This window comes from Simochromis diagramma, unplaced genomic scaffold, assembly GCF_900408965.1.
Source record: "Simochromis diagramma unplaced genomic scaffold, fSimDia1.1 OVJJ01000113.1, whole genome shotgun sequence".
Classification (NCBI taxonomy): domain Eukaryota; kingdom Metazoa; phylum Chordata; class Actinopteri; order Cichliformes; family Cichlidae; genus Simochromis; species Simochromis diagramma.
Genome location: NW_024387142.1, coordinates 625,842 through 648,297, shown reverse-complemented (window position 1 = coordinate 648,297; position 22,456 = coordinate 625,842). Strand labels below are relative to the sequence as shown.

Genomic DNA, 22,456 nt, shown 5'->3' with positions numbered 1-22,456 from the left:
GTTTCCCCATGTAATGATCTGCTAGAGGATGTAGAGAGCCATAGCCCCGTCTCCCAGGGCATGAAGCAGGCATGGAGGAGATCCAGGCTCCAGACATCCAGAGGCCCCAGAGTGCGAGAGCCCAAGGAGGACCACCGGAGGGGCATCCGTGCCACCCTCCTGGGAAGAGCTGAGGAGAGCCCCAGATGAGGGGTCACCCAGTAGCCACGGAGCAGAAGCCAGAGGGGGCTGCAGTGGCGTGCCCGCCGGCTCTGCCGGCAGCCAGTTGTGCCAGAGTGAACCGAGCCGCAGGCCCAGAGGCCGGAGGCCCGAGGGCCCCCTTTGCCCCGGAAGAGGCCTGACCGGGCAACAGGCACCAGGCCCTGCCAAGTAGTCACCGGGAGTGAGCTGGTACATACCTGAGCGCCCAGCCCCGGACACCAAGAACCACCAACCCACCGACCCCTGAGGGCATCAGTTACCGGCAGGGAGTGTGGTGAGGGGAGATAGGCCTTTGGAGGGCCTGGGAGTTCCCAGAGAGGTGGAGTGTAAGACCCGACCTGACATATAGACACAGACAAACTCTGTACATAAGATGTAAGGGCGGTGGCCACAATTCAGAGATGGTCCTGGTGTTTCACTGGGATGCTCTCTCCACATTGCAATGTGTTTATTAAACCCACTTCAAATCAAGCTCACTGGGTGTGTTGCAGGTTATTGTTAAAATTTCCACAACAATGTGTATATGTGTTAGTAGGATTAATGCATTTTCTGTTTGTGTGTGTGATTTTTGTGTGCCTCTCCTCCTTGCAGTGTTTCAGACACTTTTCAATTCTCCACTCAAAGGCAGTCGGTTTTCCTCCCCAGGTTCCTTAGCCCAATTTGATCTCCCACACTAAACAACAGCGTTCTTCCATGTCTCCTCCCCCTCCTTCCACTGTAGTCTCGTCTCCCCCCCTTGCAGCAGTCCATTGCAGTCAGTTGTCTTCAGCTTTGTCCTGTGTAATCCCACTGTCTCTGTCTGTTTGGTCATGCAACATGCAGCACCTGTATAAAAAAGGCCAAAGCAGACTGTACTTCCTCAGGAGCAGCACAGCACAGAAGGACTCATCCAGGCTGGAAAAACGAATCAGGAAGGCTGGCTCTGTGGTCGGCATGAAGCTGGACACTTTGGTGACAGTGGCAGAGAAAAGGACATTAAAGAAACTGCTGGACATTATGGACAATGCTGGGCATCCTCTGCACGTGCTCGTAAATAATCAGAGGAGCCTGTTCAGCGACAGGTTGCTTCTCCCAAAGACAAGAACCAACAGGCTTAAAAACTCCTTTGTCTCACACGCCATCAAACTCCTCGTTGGAGGGGAGACAGGAGGACAAAGGAGGGCAGGAACAACTGAGCTGTAGTGCTTTTTTTTTTTCCAACTGTGCAATATTTGCAGTATTGTTTTATATTCGACCTTTTTTGTGGGGCAAATAATATTGACACCAGTCATTTTGTGTTTTTCTGAAATTATTCTGTTATTGTGTACAAAATATTAAAAAATTAAGCTATAGGGAAATCCTCTAGTTTAAAATCTTGTTTAAAAAAAGCACTTGGGACAATTGTGTTGGTGACAGCTTTTGTTATAATATCAATAATATTTCTATGAATATGGGATACTGTTACATGTTTGCATAGACTTTTGTGGAATATGGAGACACTCCTGGCATTATATGAGCAAAGTGAGACTCATTTTTTAGGGTTGTGGAGATGAGTGTGAAGATCCAAACATTCCCTGTCAGTGATGGAGAAGCTTTGATGAAAATATTTGGTAAAAAGTTCACCAGCATGAAGGAAATGAAGTTTCAAACTTTCCTTAGGAGGAGCCCAGCACGCCTGCTTAAAGAATAGTAAGTGTGGCGATGTGGATGCTTGCAGCGACTGCTGTATAGAGGCCATCCTGCTACACATGAAACACATCAGAGTCATAATTGTTATTTTAGTCACGTGTTTGTTTATTATCCTTATTGTTTTATCTGGGACTGTTTGCAGACATCTCAGAGAGAGGAGACACCAGCATCTGAACAGAGACTCAAACCAGCAACCTGCAGCTCCCTGCTTGGCTGCTCCAGTTTTCTCCTCACTCATGTTGCCCACCAGTGATTTCTAGCTGCCCACCCACACAGCAGGCTAGAATATGCGCTGAGCCTCAGCACCCAATACTTGGACATGTTTTCTTTATTAAATAATGAACCAGACCCCAAAAAGTAAACAGCTGTCATTGCTAGGCAACGGGAGTAGCATTTGGTGATGCAGCACCTGACATTCCTGACCATGTGGGCGGAGCATGCATGGAATGGAATGTTCAGTAGAACTGTGCAACACAAGCACTTAGTTACAGCATGTTTCATTGTATCCAGACACAGCTAGAGACACATCTACAGCAGCATCTCTGTGCAGGACAAACGACAGCTGACAAAAAAAACATCGAAAACTTCACTTCACTCCTCTACAAAACGTTGGTTCCTTTGTTTAAAAGGCCAAAATGAATCAAGGGAGATCGAGAAGAGGATCGGCGAGTGCTTCACCTCACAATACAGTACAGCTGATTCATTTTAAATTTCAAATGATACAGGCTGAAAGTGTCAAATTAAAAGAAGAGGCAGAAAAATCAAGAGGAGAAGCTAAAAATTCAAAGTTTGAAACTGAAGTAGTATTGCAGGAATTACTGGATGTGGGTCTCAAACTTAAAGGAGAGAAGATGAGAAAACAACAGGCAGAAAACAAGAATGAAAACATGAAGAAAAAACTGTTGGAAGCTCAAAAAGCATTGGAGGAAGAGAAAAGCACAGCACAAGAAGCCAAAAATAAATATCAAACTGCAAAGAAGGAGGCAGGAAATGTGATGCAGGAATTACAGGAGGTGCAGGAAGCTTTTGAAGAGGAAAGAAGGAAAATGCAGTTGGCAACACAAGAAGCTGCAAATGTAATGGCTGAAGCTGAAACACTAAGGAAGGAATTACTGCATGTGAAGCAACAACTTGAAGAGGAGAAAAAACGTAAAGACGAGGCAGAAAATGAGATTGAAAATATGAAGAAAGAATTGTTGGCAGCTCAAAAAGTGTTGGAGGAAGAGAGAATTAAAACAGAGGAAGCAAAGAAAGAAATGGAAGATACAAAGAGTTACACTCAAAACATGAAGAAGGAACTGATGAAAGTGCAAGAAGAACTTGCAGAAGAGAAAATTAAGGTGAAGGCATTCAAGAAAGAAATGACGGTGACCAAGAAAGACTGCAAAGATGAACTTAAAGAAATACGAAAGCACAAAAAGGAAGCTAAAGAGCTCCTCAAACACAAAGGGAAACTGGCCAAACAGCAGCTGAAAGAAACATTTAAAGATGCCGAGGAGCAGCTCAACAAAACCTTAAAAGAACTGAAGGCAAAAGAAAAGCAAGCCGAGGACAGGAGGGGATTCTGGAGCAGACTGCTGAGAAAGAACTGACCCAGCAGCATCGAGTTTGAGGAGATCAATAGTTTCTTCCTCCTCTCTCCACCTTTCTTTCACCCCATCCTTCTTCTTGGGACGTTTGTTTGTTTTTAAAAACTCGAATCTAAATACATGTACTGAAATACACAAATAAAATTGCCATAACTTGACCTCATGTTGCCTGCTTCTTTTCTTGTGTGTCTGTGGATGTAAAACAGTAACACACTTTCTGCTCTGTGTCTTTAACTGTAAATAAATGCAATATGTTTTCATTTTAAAATGCAGTGCTAAAAACTTCTGCTCTAAATCTTTTTTTTTTTAGCAAAAAGCTTTTTTTTTTGCCTGTTGTGGAAGTTTTCCATTTAAATAAAGCCTGCAGACGAGCGGTGAGCGGTAGCTAACATTCTTTAATCAAACACACAAAGAACAGACAAGCAAGCTTGATGAAGTCCCTGCATGACCACGGGACAGACGGTCAGCAGAGTCTCCCTGAGCCTAGCATGGCTCTCAGATAAATACCTTCTCCAGGAACAAAAGGCAGTACACAGCTGTTTCACACCTTAAGGTTCACACTCCCTTGCTGCCTCCCAGAGTCCTCAAAGAGACAAAAGACTCTTCCTGTGGAGTTGTCTGCTTCCCCCAATTTCCTTACTAGACCCCCACCATTTGTCTTACTGTATGAGTGTGAGACATGTTAAAATCCAGTAGCACCAAGGTATCATACAATAAAATAATGTGATTAATACATAAGTAAAAGAAATTCCTATACATGTCCCTTCCTGATTTCTTATGTTTTAACATGTTTGTTACACTTACATGTTTCCAATTTCAAATGTTAACACAGATGTTCAGCGTAAATACAGATTGTAGCTTTTTAAATGACGATTTCATTTAGTTTGGGGAAACAGCTCTCCAACTTTATCTCATGTAGAAAAAGTCATTTCCTTCTAAACCTAATAAGTGGTTTTGTCATGTAGAAAGAACTGCAATCAACCATTTGCAATAACTGGTGATGAGTGTGTTACAGCGCTGTGGAGGAAATTCGGTCCTCTCTTCTTTGCAGAATTGTTTTCATTCGGCCACTTTGGAGGGTTTTCCAGCATAGGCTGAGTTTTTAAGGTCATGCTAAACCATCTCAATCTGATTGCAGTCTGCACTTTGACCAGGTCAAAACCTCCATGTTGTTTTTTGAGCCATTCAGAGATGATCTTGCTGCTGTGTTTTGCATTATTGTCCTGGTGCACTTGAGCTTCAGGGCACATTAAATGAGACAAGTGAGGCCTTCAGGTTTTCCACATTTTCTGGATTAAGGCCCTCATCGTGGTTCGATTCCCAAAGCGCTTGAAATGCCTTTGTCACCCTTTCCAAACTGATAGAGTTCAGTGTTTCTTAGCTGTTTCTTTAGATGTCCACGATGTTGCTTTCTGAGATCTTTTAGTCAACTTCACTTTTTTTTTGCCTGTCCCATTTGGTTCTTTAGCCCTCAGAATTGTTGTCTGAAGACCAACAAGGAGACTTACTTTCCCAAATGGATCATCACGGCCTTGCCGTATTGGTCCATTTGATCGACCTTTGTTGTTATTATTTATTTTATTTTATTTTCAGTTGTTACAGACGGGACAGACATGACTGAGGGATAGGAAAGGGAGAAAGAAAGATGAAGGAAAAGAAAAACAGAAGGGAAGAGAAACAGTGAGAAAGGGCACTTACAAAGAGAAAGAAGAGAAAAATCTCCTGGATCACCCGTTGAGAGAAAAAGAAGAGAGCAACATACTAAACACAACACCATCACCAGTAGCGGTTTTTGATACATCATGGGCATCGGCAAAAAAAAAAAAAAAAAAAATTGCTTGTACTCATGCTGCCCCGACATCAGCCAGCTCATATTGGGAATGGTACAGGCACCGATCGGTTTTCTATAAAATAAAATATAAAATAAAAAATAAAACAAACTAACAAACACGAAAACACCAGACATTATAATAAGACTTATAATTTGCACCTGGTGAATTTCGACAACAGTTTTATGTTAACGCACAATCCTTAATATGTTTTATGTGTGTGTGTGTGTGGGGGGGGGCAGAGAGAGTGTTCGCCTGGGGCACCAAACAGGCTAGGACCGCCACTGACCGTCACGTTAATCTAGCTAAGTGTAAACAGCAGTAAATACTGAATATTGAATGTTGTTGTGTAGCAAGCAGGACCGACAGCGCACAATGTGCTTGGAAATAGCACTGTTAAGAGATATATTCTAAAACACTTCTTCAGCAGAGAAACGGAGAGGAGAAACACACAGATTTTCTTGCTAGCAAGGGCAGCCTCCAGAGCTCACACACCAAGAGTGAAGCTCCAAGATTCACAAATGAGAGACTGCCCCGGTCTTTATTTATACTTCAGTGGGTACATCTATATGTAAAGAAGGCACTTAGACTAAAACTGACATAGCTACCTTAATCTTACTGTAAAACAATAACACAAGGTACAACCTTTCCCATGCTCCTAGGATGTGGGGGTGAACGCCAGAACACCCTGGAATGTTACAGACCTCCTAGGATGAGACATTCTTTTAATATGCCACCAGCTATATACTTCTAAACACTAATGATTACATGCAGTATTCCACCATATGCAAACTTATATCATTAAAAGACTATACTGACTACTAAGTACAATTTTCCATTGACATGGTGTTAAACCTTTGATCAGCTGTAAAACAGCCGTTTTCAGTTTAAGCGTTGTTTTCAATAAATTGCACGCTCAACAAAATGTTTTGTCTCACTCTCATTTCTTCTTGTTGCATGTTAAAGCTCTACGTGGAACCTTATTGAGATCCAACCATTTTTTGCCATTTTTCAAGTGGTTTAAACTTTTATCGGGACTGTAGTGATGGAAAAAAATCAAATGTGGTTTGTTTGTTTTTTCAATTACAAACACAAATTAATCTAAAACATCTTAACGCTGTCATGGTGATGACCCAGCTGGAATTAAGTTGTACTTGCACAGGTTTAAGATTAAATATATAAAAGGATTTTCTTTAGTACCAAAAAAGAGAGAAACAGAGCAGTTACTGACTCTGCTCTGAATATTTCTCCAGCTTTTCGTATTAATAGTTCCTCAGAACTTGTGAAAGGTTCTTGCAGTTTTTTATCAATAAGATAAACCGGCTTCGACCGGCTTGATACTGTTGGCCAAAGCATCTTGATCTCGCGATTGGAGCATTAGATTGGTTCAGGTCATACCTGCTTGACAGGACTTTCTCTGTGAGCTTCTGAGATTTTATGTTTCCCTTTAGCTCCCCTTACTTGTGGTGCTCCTCAGGGATCTATGCTGGGGCCAATTTTATTCTCTATTTATATGCTGCCTCTAGGTCTAATTTTTAGGAAATATAACATTTGTTTCCATTCATACACCGATTACACTCAGATCTACTGTCAAGTGAAGCGAGGCTGTCCTGCTCCACTAGAACCCTCACTTCAATGTCTCCGTGAAGTTAACGCCTGGATGTCTTGATGCGTTCTCAATCATCCAGGTAAGTAAATCTCCAAAAGTTGATTCTGTTCATCGGGACATTTTCAGTGGGAGAAACGTTTCCCCAACTCTCTGTCAATGGTACTCATGGCCATTGATCACGGGTCTTTGATCAGTGGTTGTTGATCAATGGTCATGAGAATTTGCATAATTATGATGAAGGTGACCTCCCAGCCCATTGTTCCTTCAGTGGGCTGGTTTCAGTCATTATGCAAATGTCCTGTTTATAAGATTTGGGGAAACCTGCAGACAGCTGAGACTGAAGAAGTCACCTGGATGATGAGGAAACGTTTCTGAAAACGTCCAGATGAACAGAATCAACTTTTGGAGACTAACATCTGGATTTCCTCTAACTTCCTCAACTTTAATGAGAACAAAACTGAAATGTTTGGACCAAGTGGCAGCACTTATCATTTTAACCTGCACAGTCTTGAACCTTTTATGAAGTCGAACGTTAAATATTTGGGGGTTATAGTTGACAAAAATTGAAAAACAGATTAGTTCAGTTGTACAGCGGGTTTTTTTTCAAACTGAGGCTTATATCTAAGGTGAGTTCATTTTTGTCTTTTAAAGTCTTTGAACGGGCAATCCAAGCTTTTATTACATCCCAGCTGAACTATTACAACTCCTTATATGTTGGCGTTAGTCGGACCTGCCTCGCAAGACTCCAATTGGTCGAAAATGCTGCAGCTTGTCTTCTGACACGAACTAAAAGACGTGAACATATTTCCCCGATGCTCGCCGTTCACTTCAGAATTGATTTTAAAATACTATTGTCGACTTACAAAGCACTGAATGGACACGCTCCTGGGTATTTGTCTGACCTCTTGCAGCCTTATGCGCCCTCTAGATCTCTTAGATCAAATGATTTGTTGCTTTTAGCCGCACCAAGGTCGAGGCTGGTTCACAGAGGCCATCGAGGGTTCGTAGCCCCTAAATGTACCCCTACACATCAGACAGGCTCCTACTGTCAGTCTTTTCAAATCTCATCTAAAAACACATTTGTATTCACTGGCTTTTCATACAGTACGAGTTATTTGATACTATTTTGTATTTCTGTACAGGACTTTGGTCAGCGTTGCTGTTGTATTTAAATGTGTAAATAAGAACGATAATGATACAAAAGCAATCAATTATGATCAAATTAACAGCTGCTGTCTGTCGTGTTTTGTTTTATTCTTAAGCTGCTGTGTGTAATGTTTCTGCAACATCAGTTTGTCAGGAGTGTGTGAAGCTACTAGAGATGGACCGATCCGATATTACGTATCGGTATCGGTCCGATACTGACCTAAATTACTGGATCGGATATCGGAGAAAAAATGTAATCCGATCCATTAAATATCACGAAAGCACCTCACAAAACTTGCAACACGCCGTAACTCACCTCAGAACGTTAGCACGTCGGAGCAGTATGCATCACGTGATAGAGCAGCTGTGGCATGCGGGACCTGTCGGTGGTCTGGATAGCATTTGGAGCTTCGCTAGCAACCCGGCATTTCATCTCCGACAAAGTTATCCCCGAGAGAAGTAAAGCAAGTGTGTAAGTCCATGTCTGAATGTTTGTAAAGCATTCCTGCATTAAGCTTAACAAGCGACTGCCTCTTCTTGCTGCTACTTCAATCATGAAACTGATCAATGATCAGCTGATCGGCTTTTCTGTCGCGAGTCCGTCTCTCTTGTTTGTTTTTGGCCCACTTTGCACCAGAAAGAGGACACCAGCAGTGGAACAACAGCAGCACGTTTAAGCTTGATAAGCTGTTGTTAGAATTTATTTAATATTACTTTCTACACCAGGATCTTTTTCTACAGCTGACGGCTGGTAACTGTGCAGGGGCGGATCTAGCAAAGTTTAGCCAAGGGGGCCGATAGGGCATTAACAGGGGAAAGGGGGCACAAAGACATACTTTTCTTTCTTATTCTCATTTAAAATGTCGAGCTTTTAATAAATAATTATCTGACACCCAAAGTTTTAATTTGATGTAAAATGAATAGAAGTCCATTACTGTATATAGTAACTATTAAGTCTAATATACCCTAGTAAGCTATAGTACTTTTTCCTTTGGGAAGGTACGATCTGTGCAGTCTGCAATTTTGTTGAAGAAAGATGTTGAATCTATTTAATATTTCTTGAAAAATAATTGATTTCTGTGCATTTTTTTTCACACTGCATCAAATTAAGGTTGATTACGTCGATTAAGCATCATGAGGTGGCGCATGAGGGGTGGTTCCCTATTTTTTATTTATTTATTTTTGTTGTTGCTGGGAGTTGGAACCCTATTAGTTAGGTTGCTTAATATTTACGCTAAATACTCTTTAAAATACCAGAATAGGGAGGATGGTGTAGGTTTAAGTTTATTAGATTGATCAGTATTGCTGAACTATGAAATATTTTTTTTGCATACAGGTATAACAGAATAGCTTTAGTGTAGTTGTTGTTTTAAACTTGAGTATGAACTTATACAAAATGCAGCAAGATATAAAAAAAACAGTTTTGTTGATTAAAAAACACTATATCGGATTCATATCGGTATCGGCAGATATCCAAATTTATGATATCGGTATCGGACATAAAAAAGTGGTATCGTGCCATCTCTAGAAGCTACACGGGGTGGCAGACCCACTGCACCCTGTGCATTTAAGGCCTTCATAATGACACATATTGTGTTCCATATAAGAATGAAATATGAATAAAAATTCTTATTTGCCAGGTTCTAACACTGATTCTGAAGCAAACTGAGAAAACAGAGCAGCATGAACATGCATACAGTCATACATGAGGAGCATGCATTTTAAACAGTTAGTGCAATTTTATACAGTGGAAAAAAAAACACGTTTTGAAGGATGTGACCAGGGACGTGTTGTTTCACAGAGACGCAACAGAAACACAGAAGACAAAAATAGTTTATTTAAGACAAAAAAGAAGTTGGTGTTTGTAAAAAATAAAAAGGAAACACACAGCAGTCTCTGCATGCAGACCCACGTTGGTCCCTGTGTTTGTAAGCAGAGAATAGTTGGTTGTGCCATGAACTGTGTGGTAGAGCTGGAGAATAAAACAGCTGTAGCTGTTGTCTTCTTTAGAGTTCAATAATTTTACAGTTTCCGTTCATAACTGTCTTCATTACAAATCAATAAACATTACCAGCTGGAGCGTGTTCAGCAGTGCATGTGACTCGTCAGAGTAGCAGAGCCCTAAAACAACAACACATCATATAAAAATCTGCACGTAGAGCCTTAAACCACAAACTCTGAATAAGAATAACTTTTTATTTTTCATGCTTTGCATTCACATAATTAGTTTTAAGGTTGAACTGGTGCAACATCCACAGAGTGCAACAAGAAAATGAACCCAAATCACTTTATATTAACATGTTTTCTAACATGCTTTGGTTGAACAGTAGAAAAAATCCATGCTCTTGTGAAGTGCAATAAAAATAATATAAATATAGTTAACAGGACGCTTCAGTTAGGTCTAGTTTAAAACATTTTCTAAATGCTTTTTAATTTTACAAATATCTCGAGGAGTTATTTTATTTTTCTCAAATGGAAATGTTGATATAAATATCAGTCAATTAGTATTTTGGTGTAACTTTGTTAAAACACATAAAAGCAGTCATGTGTGGCCGTCCCTGTCAGACAGCCGTGTGCAGCGGGGTTCCTGCGGTGTGTGTCGGGGAGTGGTCCGAGGAGGACGACAGGGAGTGGGATGAAGCCTCTCTTTGCAGCTCCTCCACCCTCCTCTGGAGCTCTGCTCTCAGGATCAGCAGATCCTTCAGAGTCTGGTGCACTGGTACCTGAAACACAATCACAGCGTGAGGAGCTACAGTCTTTCTCCAGCAGTCCTCAGTAGACTCAGCTCGGCACAGCTGAGACTCTTACTGTGAGCTCTGTCTGAGTGTCTGGTGTTTGTGAGTGAACTCCAACACCACCAGGAGATAAGCAGCCAGAACTGAATAGAAAAGAAGATGTTTTCTTCTCTGTATTATAAAAAATAAGCTCCTTCATCTGGGATTATTTGATCAAAATTTTATCTTCCCTTCTCTCATCAGGTCCCGTGTCCTGTGTCCCGGCATGACCAGGTGACTGAGAGCAGCTGTGTGGCTCAGCTTCCCCTGAACCCACTGCTCCACCCTCCCCTGCAGCTGAGCCACAAAAATAACATCCACAACTGCACCAAAGAGTAAAACAGTGAAATATAGAACTTAGACATTAGTTCTCTATCATATCGAGACTCCACTCTCCAGAGATTCTTACTCAGAGAACCAAGGTCACAATGTAACCATACGGTCTCTGTTGCTCGGTTCCTGTTAGTACATGAATCAATAATTGATCAGCCCGCGACCCTGACAAGGAGAAGCAGAAGCGGGTGGATGGATGACTAAATCCATCATGAGAGCTTTCTTGTAGATCTTGTTTCTGTTACCTGTTGTTTTCTGGTAACATTTATCTGTGGTGAACATCTCAGCCCTAACCAGACTCCTTCACCAGCTACCACCAGCGTACCTGTGGCCTCATGCGTGGGTTCCAGCGGGCATAGTAACTGGTCCAAAGCTCCAGGTGTCTGGGCGAAACCATCGGGTAGAGAACGTGGTTCTCATAGTCCACGTAGAAGGGGTTGGTGAAGTCCTCGGGCTGGCTGTCAGGTAACAGCATCAACCAGTCAAAACCTTTGAGTAATCTTGTCCACTCACGCTTAACATAACCAGTGAGGTCATTAACGTACCTGTTGATGTACGACCAGAGAGACACAGTCTTGGCTGGAACCTCCTGCACAAAACAAAGTTAGACTTTGAGCTGAAACAGCTTCTATGACCCTGTTGCATCAGGACACGAACATACCTGGTTGGCCCGCTCCTGTTCACTGCTGTAGAGGAATGTACCAAACAGACAGCTGTACAGATGGTCCAGCACGGTGATCAGGAAGAGCTCATTGAACTCAAAGGCTGCTGGGAACTGCGTTCAGAACGAGTCAGAGAAATGATGTAAATACGTACACACAAAGACATACATGCCAACTCCTGGAATCAAGAAACGAACACGATGTGCTGTTGAAGCCGGAGTCCAGGACCGACCTGTCGAGTCATCTGCCAGACGCAGTCGATAAACTGGACGAACAGAGGCGAGCGCTCTGAGTTAGCATGGTTCTCATCACCGTGGCCCACGCGCTTTAACACAAGGGGAAAAAGTAGTTATAAGCATTTGTTCAGCCTGTCTGACGTCCTTTCAAATCTTCATATTTCTTACATCTGATATGTTTAATATGAAACTAGACTCCTGCATCATTTCTGAGCTTTTACACAGAAATATACAACCAGTCAAAAGTATGGATGTTGTTCCTTTATTTTCATGAGTGTTTACACTGTAGATTCTCACTGAAGGCATCAGAACTATGAATGAACACATGTGGAATTCTGTAATAACAGAAAAGTGTGAAATAACTCAGGACATGTTTGATATTTCAGATTCTTCCAAACAGCCTTTGCTTTGAGTCCTGCTTTGCTCACTCTTGGCGTTCTCTCCATGAGCTTCATGAGGTCGTCTCCTGAAACTGTTTCCAACAGTCTTGAAGGAGTCCCCAGAGATGCTGAGCACTTGTTGGTCCTTTGCCTTCACTCTGAGCTCCATCTCATCCCAAACCATCTCCACTGGGTTTAGGTCAGGTGACTGTGGAGGCCAGGACCCATCAGACCAAAGCACAGATGTCCTCTGGTCTAATGTCCACTCCTTGTGTTTCTCAGCAGCTGTTTGACCATAAAGGCCTGATTCACACAGTCTCCTCTGAACATGTAGAGATGTGTCTGCTACTGGAGCTCTGTGTGGCATCTATCTGGGCTCTGATCTGAGCTGCTGTTAACTTGTGATTTCTGAGGCTGGTGACTCGGATGAATGTATCCTGAGCAACAGAGGGGACTCCTGCTCTTCCTTTCCTGGGGCGTCCTCATGTGAGACAGTTTCATCGTGGTCTTGATGGTTTTTGTGACAGCACTTGGGGACACATTCAAAGCAAACACACCTGATGGTCCCAACCTCATTAAGAAGGCAAGAAATTCCACAAATGAGCCCTGACAGGCTCACCTGTGAGGGGAAACACGTCAGGTGACGACAGCATGAAGCTCACTGAGAGAAGGCCAAGGGTTTGCAGCGCTGCCAACAAAGCAAAGGGTGGAACCTAAAATATAAAACATATCAATTTTTCCTTTGCTCTGCATTTGCCGTTCAGTTTCCTGCCCTATTTTCAAATTATTAATTAGTATTATTAATTAATTTTGCAAACTATCTGACAGACTTCTAACTGTGGAGCTGGCGAGGTAAAGAATGCCTAATGTTGAGTCGTATCATTTGCTTTCTCATATACAACTAAAAGCTTCTTCTGGCTGCTTCCTTAATAACAAGGCATGCATATTTAATATGGTGCAGATTTTTATGACAGATCTTCTCGTAAGTATTTCTCCTCCTGGACTCGGAATCTCTGCATGTGAAGCAAATGCATCACTGCATTACAGCACCTCTAACTTGTTTACATATGCAGCGACACTGGAGTGTGTACATGAAAAGCAAAGGCCCGTGAATGTACTTCATTCCAGGTAACTATGTAAATGACTGCATGTTGATGCCAGATTGTTATGTTGTTATGTAAAAAATAGGGATATAAAGCAAAGCAACAAATATTATATGTAGCAGACTCTTACAGCAGCAAACTTGTGTCCAAAACTAATCCACTCCTTCTCCACTAAAACCTGCAAACACAAGCATATATATGTTTAGTACATTACTACATGCAAAGATGAGGTCTGGAGTGTGTACTTGGTGTGTGTAACCTGGAAGCCTCTCAGTGTGCGATAGTAACTGTCCAGCATCAGCATGGCCAGAGAGGTAAGCTGGGCTGTCCTGTCCCAGCCGTCGCTGCAGTGAACCACCACCGACGTCTTCCCAGACTCCAGCTTATCAGCTACCTTTGCTGCTCCTGCTAATAACAGCTAAACACAGCAGGGCCGTGTGGTTAAGATCTATTCTTTGCATAAGGAAACAGCTTGTTCCTTCTTTTATGTGGCGTGCGTTTGTGTAGTTTACCCGTATGTACTCCAGCCAGTGCGTCTGGTCGATAAAGGAGTGCCAGTGGGCTTCGTCTATGGTAGGATAAACAACATCCTTCATCTTCCTGAGAGACTCCCTCATCACATGAATGTTTGGGATTTCCAGGAAGTTTAGCTCTACATTGGGGTAGAAACTCTCACTTTCATACCCTCCATCCTTTCCCTGCATGTGATGGAGGCAGCGGAGGCCAGGGCGGAGGAGTCCAAAAGAAAAAGAGAGATTTCCGTGTTAATAAGTGATGTACGGGTGAGCAGTGATGAAGAAGCATTTCTCCATAGCAGCGTGGTTAAAACGCTCTGTGTTGCACCTTGTTGGTGATGGCCACGCTGCTCTGTCGGGCATCAAAGATGGTGAGCTTGTGGGACTGAGCGTTGGCGTCCATGATGATTTGGAGAAAGCGTTCATCTTCTTTACAGCGACGGTCTGACGGCCCAACTAGCGGCTGGCTACAGCGTACGATGGTGGCCTGAGACTCCGGGTGGATCCAGGACAAGACCTGCAAGCAGGAAGAGCAAGACCAGTTCAAGCGAGCCAAACACACTGAGCACAGCATGAGGAAACAGCTCGGACAGAATCTAAACTAACATTCATTTTGTGTGTTCCCATAAATACTAAAGTTACAAAGCAAGATGTATGGCTAACTGACAAAGTCATCAGCCAATGAACCTGCGAACATCGCGGGAAGCTTGCAGCAGCCTATTGCAGCGTAACATCAGGGAGGTTTAGGGTCAGCTAATCCAGCCCTAACTATATCTTTAATCTTAAAAGTAGAGACGCTGCCTGTCCCTCGAATCCAAACTGGGAGCTGGGAGCCGGAAGGCTCTGCCTCCCGTTCTACTCTGAGATAAAGAGCAAAGCCTCAGATCTGTGCTCAGACTGACCGGTATACGGTGCTTGGCTCTGAACACAGCCACTCGTTTGATGTCTTCATCTGTGATGTTGGTGGGGATGACCAGGATGGAAGGATACGTGTCACATAGCTCGTAGGTGCTGTTTATCTTACTGATGGTCCAGCTCTCATTAGGAAGCCCCTGACAAAAGACATGCAAGCAGAGGAAAGAAACAAAGTCTGGATAATGTAGAAAACTAATCTGATACACACATAACTTGTTCACACATAAAATGTTCAGGATGCTGGAAAAGTAAGTGCTATTAAAAAAGAAACAGAGAAACATTTTGCAACAAATGAGGTCAACTGGCAACATGTCAGTCGTAGAGTAACGGCGCCCGTGGAGTTACCTGACGTCTGTATTCTGCTGCTGGGTCATGCACCTTCCAGCCGTCCACAGGAAACTGCTCTTTGTACAGGAAGGCAAACAAGGGCTGCCAGAGGAAGTCACAGTTACAGTATTAGTCATGCAGATGTAACAAACAGTAGTTTTTGCTATAACCGCCCTCACTCACGACCAGTTTGCCTTATGGGACCAACCAAAAGCCTTCTACAGCTAACTGTCAAACTCCTCACTATCCTCCAACCTTTGCTCCTCTTTATCATTTTGTATGTTGGTGCTTGCGTCTGCTATCTGTCACTGTATGTTGTGAGGCAGATCTGAGTGACACGTCAGTTAAAAGCAGTAAATACAGGACAAGAGAATCAAACTGACCAGACTGTGGGACAGAGGAAAGGCATGTTTGGTCAGCACCTCCACCACGTCCGGCTGGCTCTCCTCCATCTTATAGGCAAACCTGGGACTCCTCATGTCCTGAAGCATGAAGCAGGAAACTGCTCAATCAGCAGACTCGCCAAAATAAGACATTTGCACATTTTCTGGGTTTTTCTTTTATTGCTGTTAAATAAAAATGCCTATAAGATGTTAGATGACGTGTTTTAACACATGTAATCATGCATTTGTGTGACTGCTTGTGTATTAAAGCGGTACCTTGCAGACCAGCTCCAGTCCCTTGTTGTTCTCTCCTTGGTTGGGAACACTGATAGATTCGATCCTGCTGATGACTCCCAGGTTCACATCCAGAATGAAGGGAGAGTCCTGAATGGACACACTAACATGAACACACTGGTACAGATGGAGCGCGCTACAGCACTTCTAATAATCGAGCAGACCTTTTCCACACTGATGAAGTACAGCTTGTAGTCTGTGACGGTCAAAGTCCCAGTAACCAGACCGCTGAATGGACAAATGTACATCACATCCTTGACTGCAGGAAAAGAAAAGCGCCGATTACACAGGTGTATTTGTATGACTGGACAATACACATAGAGACTAGGAAGAATGAAGGTACCTGTAGTTTGGATGGTCTCTCCAGGGAGCAGAGGAACCTGGTTCTGGAACATTTTGACCTGCGCTCCGTATCTCAGACCTGGGAGGGTCTGCAAAGATCACAGATCACTCAGTGGGACCACTACACACCTGTTTTATGCTAGCTAGTACTTGCAGACACATCGTTATCAAGCCTGTAATGAAGAGGTATTTTGCTACTGTTGCAAAATAAACTCATCAGTGTTAGAACAATAATCCTTTTCTGCCGGAGGTTTTTCCTTCCCACTGTCGCCAAAGTGCTGCTCATAGGGGGTCATATGATTGTTCAACAATACTGGTTTTAATGTTTTGTCTGATTCTTAATCAGGACCTGGCTACCACACACATTCTACATTTCCAATAATACAAATCAGTAACATCTTTTATAAGACCCTCCCTGACTGTTGTACATATCATTTTGCCAGGATAGCACAGCAGCACTAAGGGAAAGAAGAGTGAACAGAAAGGATGAAGCAGGCAGACCAACAGAGCGAGGAGCAAGAAAACTGAAGAAAAGTAAGAGACAGACTTGCCAAAGCACTGGAAGGATGCTCAGAGTCAATGTCTCCATGGTAACAAAGCCCTTCATCCTGTGAATCCTGCTGCAGGGAAAAGCCAGCATGAAGACAGTGAGACAAAGAGACAGAGAGAGATTATATAGTAAAAGGACACGCTTATAGACTGAAAGATGTAGTTGTTATGTGTTTGAAGATGTGACGACACAAGTGCATCACTCCCTTTGAGAGGGCAGTACAAAACAAAGTCTAGCTCGTGTGAAACAGATGAGCACAGAATTATTGGGTCGTCTATGGAAAATGTTTAAAGTAGGTTTGTCAAGTTTCCCAAGTGTTGTTAAACAGCAGGGAGTTTTTAACAGGGTTCCCAAACATCTGAGGTTTATATGATGGATGTGCACACTATGTCCCCTTTCACATAGAAACAAATTAATTTCACAAAACCTACCAGAGTCAAAAATATTAGCTCCCCTGATGCTAATGTGGACTCGTTCGTTAGTGCTTTTCTAGTCTACGTGAGCACTCAAAGCATCCCTCGTTCACCAATCACGTTTTACCTCTGACAGATGCAATAAAGAGCAAGTTGGGGTTTAATAACATCGATCATGTTAAGCCGGCCGCCTGGAATCATTTTGCTGTTTCAGCTGTAAAAGTGTCCTAAAATCATCTGAGAGTTTTTGTCCCCTTTGTCAGGACGACTATTTCTTTCAACATCTGGTAGTTGTGTTGCTCTCCTGTAAACTATAAGAGTGTTATCAGGGATAATAAGAGAAAAACACAAATATTTGACAGTTTATATTGAATGAGGCACTCAGAATGTACATGAATAAAAGATTTAGAACAGCCAAAAAGTATGAACTGTTAAACACTGAAAAACAACAAGTATGTGACCTTTGACCCTGTGGAGTGTATTTGGGCATCTCTTTTTTTCTAAATAATTCCAGGCATTTTGGGCCCTGGTAGAGCTCCAAGAAGCACTTCCTGTCAAGCTTGAACCCCAGGCCTAACGACCCCACTCTGCTCCGCCTGTGTGGTGGATGCACTTGGATGCACTTCCACCAGAACTTCCTGACCACAAACCACTTTTAATTCACATCTCAAAAATCATCTATTCAGAATTGCATACACCTGCTCTGTCTTAGTCCATTTTTACTTGCTCAGCTTTTATACTTTCATGCTTGTGTTTTTCTTATTTACTTTATGTCTAAATGTTATTTTGCCATGTTTTTTTATATTGTATTGTTGCGATTGTTCTTGTGCTATTGTAAGGTGACCTTGAGCCTCTTAAAGGCACCTATAGATAAAATGTATTATTATTGTTATTATAAAAAACCAGACCTAGGTTTGCTCAGAAGCTTCACAGATCCATTCAGGATTCCTTCCACCCACTGGCATGATTCCCAGTTCCAGAAACACTGAATTATTCCCACAGCTTGATGCTCCCACCACTGTGATGGCCTTCACATGCAAACACTGTTTGGTAACTTTAATGTCCCCAATGGGAAATTGATTTGCAGCCAGTCCACTCATCAAACAACATCGAGTTACAAAAAAACCCACTTTAATTAGATTTTCTTATTGAGGCGCTACAGTTTGTCTGGTTGGTTTCTTTCTCTGTTGCAGTGGAGTCAGTTTCATACTTAATTAAGAATGAAAAAAGAAAGATGAAGAAAAGCAGAGAGGGATAAAACAGGAAGTACAGTGAGCAGAGAGGAGCAGCAGCTCTGGTCTGTCTGCAGCAGGAGGCTGATTTGGTTACACACTGTCACACAGTAACAAACTGCTCAAATTTGCATCACATGCAATATTTATTCAGAGCACGTCCTAAAGCCGTTACAGGTATTCGTCTAATTTGAACATTTGCTGTATCACAAGAATCACAGTCAAGAGGCAGCTGTTGCTTTATCCCAGGCTACAGAACTCCTGTGTGTGTGCAGTACACTTGTGTTGTAAATGTGTTGAAAGGACAACAACTCTTACCCTGCGATTCAGCCTCTTGGACACCTGGAGGTTAAACACACCACATGGACATGAAATGGAAAGCACTAAGGTGACACTCTGGTTTCAACCCAAAGGTTATCTTTAATGTGTGGCACATCAGTCTGTGTTTATAACAGAAGGATGCAAAGAGACAAGCGCGCAGAAGCAACCTCCAAACAATGAGCTTCAAAATTCAAGCAAAGACAACAAGTGACAAACAGCCGATACAAGTTCAGACAAGCTGCAGGAAAGCTGCGCTTCTAACTTTGTTCTAATGAAGTGAGCCTTAAATCGGAGGCGGAGGGCTTGATCTGACACAGTGGAGGTGAATTCACTACACACATTTCATTAGATGTGCACAGAGTGGTGTCTTTTTAAATTCAGGAGCTATTTGTCATTTCACAGACAGTGTAGATACCACAGTGGTGACAGTGAAGTCTGTGCTACTCTGGTTACATTTCTCAAGACTGTGATAAGTTCCTGGAAATGTAACTTTTCAAAGAAATAACACAACTAACACTGTTCAGCTCAAAGTTCTCAGCAGCTATAAGCACAGAGTTTGGTTCCGATCTGGATTTCGGGAAGGAAAACTCCAGTTCTCTGAATATTGGTCAGCCTTATTGCTCAGGTGCAACGTAATAGCTGTAGAAGCTGTAGTGAGGTGCTGAGTGACACTTTTACAACTGCTTTATCATATTTTATCGTCAGCGTTTGCAAAGATCTAATGTTATACAACCGGGGGCCACAGTTTGGTCTCTCTCTGCAGGTCTAGTGTGATGTGTTACACTTGCAAACAATACAGCTAAACCCTGCTAAATAACAGATCTATATGAGCAGCATCGTTTAGTTAATAAAGCACATTGCATATAATGTGCAATACATAGAACATTACACCTCTGCCTGATCTGAGGTCTAACAGACAAAACTCAATATGAATGAGCCAAAATGCGCCTCGCTACAGAGAGGTGGTTGCAGAGAGCAGGCCGCTGACAGACAGAAGCAGTCGATAACTTGCTCAGTAGCGTCCCTAAACAATGACAGCAGACTTTATCATTCATATGGACTTAACAGACAAAACTAGGCGCCCACACTCAAAGCAGCTCACATGGAGACGTCTCCGAGACTTACCATGAAGTCTGGTCTTCTCCCAGCCTATTAGTTACAGAATACACATGGATGAGAATGACTGCCAGCAGTGTGTGTGTCTGTGTGTGCTGTGTGTTATCTACCTTGATGTCCCTGCTCCCAATGTCTGGTTGGACTGATCCTGAGATCTGACTGGAGATTGTGGCTGCTATTAGCTGTTTACACCATTCTACGTGAGAACCTGTTGGACTGAACACAGAGTGAAACAGTGAACTGACGTTTATTCGGCTATATTCACGTTTAACATCATCACTGTAAGATGCATGTGTTAAACAGATAAACATCCTCTGTCAGTGAGGACAATGTTCAGCTGACCACATGTTACAGATGAGAACGCTCCCCCAGCTCAAAGAGCAGAACCCCTGTGTAGTAACAATGTTATTAATGCAGACCTCTAATATTATTTCAACTGCAAATGATGATTGTTAAGAAAACCAACACTGCCACTAAAAGCTGCCAGAAATGTTGCTGGACTGAGTCGGCAATGTGTCAGACTGACACCAGCCTGCAACTACACGGGGTGAAGTTGCCAATTATATGCAATCTGTCTCTGATATAAACTGCATTGTGATTTCAGTCAGTCCGAGACTTTTGTAGTATTCACAGAGTATTTTCATTTATGTAATAAAATGTTGATTTTTGGATGCAAAATTTGATGATACTTTGCTGTATGGATTTGTCTCCCACTCCTAAGCCAGACAGTACAACGTCCTGTCCCTGAGCTTTGACAGCGGTTGTCTGAGTGATGGAGACACACGGCCGGTCTCCAGGACAGTCCTGAATATCAAGCCGAGAACAATATATCATATGAAGCTTGTCAGTGGCAGAAGATAAGCCAGTGTCTCTGACAGACTCAGTCTGGATTGGAGCAGCTTTGTGGTGTGAATGTCTTGGAATGTTGAGGGGGAGGAGTTACGACTGTGTGACGCTTCCTCCAGTTTTAGTACTATAATGGGGGGATCAGCATAAAGACTACATAAAAAACATGGTTCCTACCCAGCACAACACAACCCCACGTTTCAGTGTCGGCATTGTTTTAACAGGAGCAACATTGTAACATTTCTGTCACCACGTCATCTCTCCCTCAGGTGGCTGCGCTGCACGTCGCTTCCTCTGAGCGGCAGATACGGATGTGTAACTCGGCGTCTGCAGGCTGGGTGGCCATATTCCTATATGCTGTGTTAATCACGTGACCGTATTCTGTGTTGTATGTTGTGGTTCCAAATCGCACTGAGATGAAATGCTAACACACTACATCATTCCGTGATGAGTGTTTTGTCACGTTGGAAAGTTTGTCCCAAGCACTGGTCTGTGGATCGATGCCGAGATGAAGGTGTGATCTACTACTAATATTTCATGTTGCTGGTGTTCAGTGGGAAAGCGAGACGAGCATAAGTAACAAGCTGGGCATCGACGTCACGTTTTCTCGTTAGCGAGCCTGCTTACCTGTCCAGGGTATCACCGGCTGCCGCGCCGCAAGTCGGCGAGCCCCACGGCTTTCTGTTCGCCCCTGCACCGTCCCCAGCGCCGGCACCTCCGGCCTGTTTCTCCATCTGTCACACGACTGCTTCGTTTCTGGGTCACCGGGGGCGCAGATGGATGGTTTCCTCTGATACAGACAAGGGATGCGGATGAAACTAAAGCTCGGTGTAATTCCAGTGTCCGCTCCCAGCGGCTGTAATGGATCTTTAAGGACTCCGAACTGTGTAAAGAAACTAATCAGAGGCTCGACAGCGGATCTCACATGCAGTGGTTTCCTCTGCTTTGGTTGTTTGCACTTCCTCTTAGTCGCATCTATACCCGCAGCATTGTTGTTCGCAAACAGTGACGTCGCCACGGCTTCTACCAGTGCTAAGGATGCTGTTGCACGGTCTGACCGACAGGCGTCGCCATTTAGACAAAACTGCCACATCAGCGCAAGAAGAAGAAGAAGAAGTCAACACGGAACGAAGAAAAATGCCACGAGAGGATGTGGGTGTCAAACATGTTCATCAAATAATAACAATACAAAAAACACGAATAAATAAATAACCACGTATTCTATCTTAAATTAGCCTGTCCGAATTTACCACATATAGGACTGCTGGTAGAAACTGCTTAAAGGATGTTTCATATAATCTTTAAATGCAGAAAAGTTGGAGCAACCGCAAAAAATCTACATCATTAAATAAAATATTAGAACAAGATTCTGTCACAGGTATTCTTCAAGACCAATAATAAACATAGGATGCACTGATACAGCATGTATACAGCATATATATAAAGAAAATATCTGCTTGAGTTTATTTATTTATTTATTTATTTATACAAAAACTCTAAGCCCTACTAACATCAACCTGAAAAATTCATCACCCTGATAATTATCAGTAATTGTCTTAAATGAACTACTTTCTTTATGGGTAATAAATGAAATGACAATTAATCAGTTTTCACTTTTTCTCCACACTTGAAAAATCTATGAAATTATATTTTTTCCTTTTTTACAGGAAGA

The 22,456-nt window shown here is 42.7% G+C and overlaps 1 protein-coding gene across 11 annotated transcripts; it reads right to left on the bottom strand.

The window, feature by feature from the left end:
• Positions 1–9,855: 9,855 nt before the first annotated feature.
• Positions 9,856–21,833, bottom strand: mtmr1a (myotubularin related protein 1a). 11 transcript variants are annotated; one of them, XM_040047174.1, is made up of 20 exons: positions 21,412–21,833; positions 20,049–20,154; positions 19,948–19,971; positions 18,820–18,843; positions 16,858–16,926; positions 16,308–16,395; positions 16,129–16,223; positions 15,947–16,054; positions 15,671–15,769; positions 15,306–15,389; positions 14,948–15,097; positions 14,374–14,562; positions 14,043–14,228; positions 13,790–13,948; positions 13,661–13,708; positions 12,044–12,136; positions 11,811–11,924; positions 11,695–11,738; positions 11,475–11,607; positions 9,856–10,765 (listed from the first exon to the last, which is right to left on the bottom strand). In XM_040047174.1, the coding sequence occupies exons 1-20, from the start codon at positions 21,516–21,518 to the stop codon at positions 10,604–10,606; spliced, it is 2,082 nt and encodes a 693-aa protein (XP_039903108.1). In that variant the 5' UTR covers positions 21,519–21,833; the 3' UTR covers positions 9,856–10,603. The 11 variants fall into 11 exon arrangements, with proteins under 11 accessions (XP_039903108.1, XP_039903109.1, XP_039903110.1 ...); XM_040047175.1 differs by having other exon boundaries at positions 16,858–16,923; XM_040047176.1 differs by lacking the exon at positions 18,820–18,843.
• Positions 21,834–22,456: the final 623 nt, after the last annotated feature.